Source organism: Mesitornis unicolor, unplaced genomic scaffold, assembly GCF_000695765.1.
Source record: "Mesitornis unicolor isolate BGI_N332 unplaced genomic scaffold, ASM69576v1 scaffold31366, whole genome shotgun sequence".
Taxonomy (NCBI): Eukaryota; Metazoa; Chordata; class Aves; order Mesitornithiformes; family Mesitornithidae; genus Mesitornis; species Mesitornis unicolor.
This window is the reverse complement of record NW_010193473.1, coordinates 1-285: the sequence shown is the minus strand read 5'-3', so window position 1 is coordinate 285 and position 285 is coordinate 1. Positions and strand designations below refer to the sequence as shown.

Genomic DNA, 285 nt, shown 5'->3' with positions numbered 1-285 from the left:
CGATGTTGAAGCGCTCGCGCAGGTTGCGGAAGACCTGTGGGCAGTACTCCTTGAACTTGAAGTGGCTGGGCAGGTTCTCGCTGGGGTTTGGGGGAACAGGTGAGATTCTGGGGCTCTTCACCCCCCCCCCTGTCCGTGTCCCCCCCCTCACCGGTTGAAGAAGTGGTTGTTGACCTTGATTTTAGAGCTGGCTTTGAAGTCGTCGGGGAGGAGCATCACGGGCAGCGGGACCTGGCTCAGCTCATTGATCTGGGGGGGAAGGGTTGAGACCTCCCAAACCCACAC

General features: G+C 60.0%; 1 protein-coding gene across 1 annotated transcript in view; it reads right to left on the bottom strand.

Moving 5' to 3' along the window:
- The window catches only part of LOC104542990 (phosphatidylinositol 5-phosphate 4-kinase type-2 gamma-like), a gene marked incomplete at both ends in the record, with an annotated part of 2,059 nt that extends 1,805 nt beyond the window's left edge, over window positions 1-254 (bottom strand). The window contains 2 exons of the mRNA XM_010187472.1: window positions 1-80; window positions 152-254. The exon at window positions 1-80 is cut by the window's left edge and continues 15 nt beyond it. Of these exons, the coding sequence (XP_010185774.1) occupies window positions 1-80; window positions 152-254 (183 nt within the window). The remainder of the gene's footprint in view (window positions 81-151) is intronic.
- Window positions 255-285: the final 31 nt, after the last annotated feature.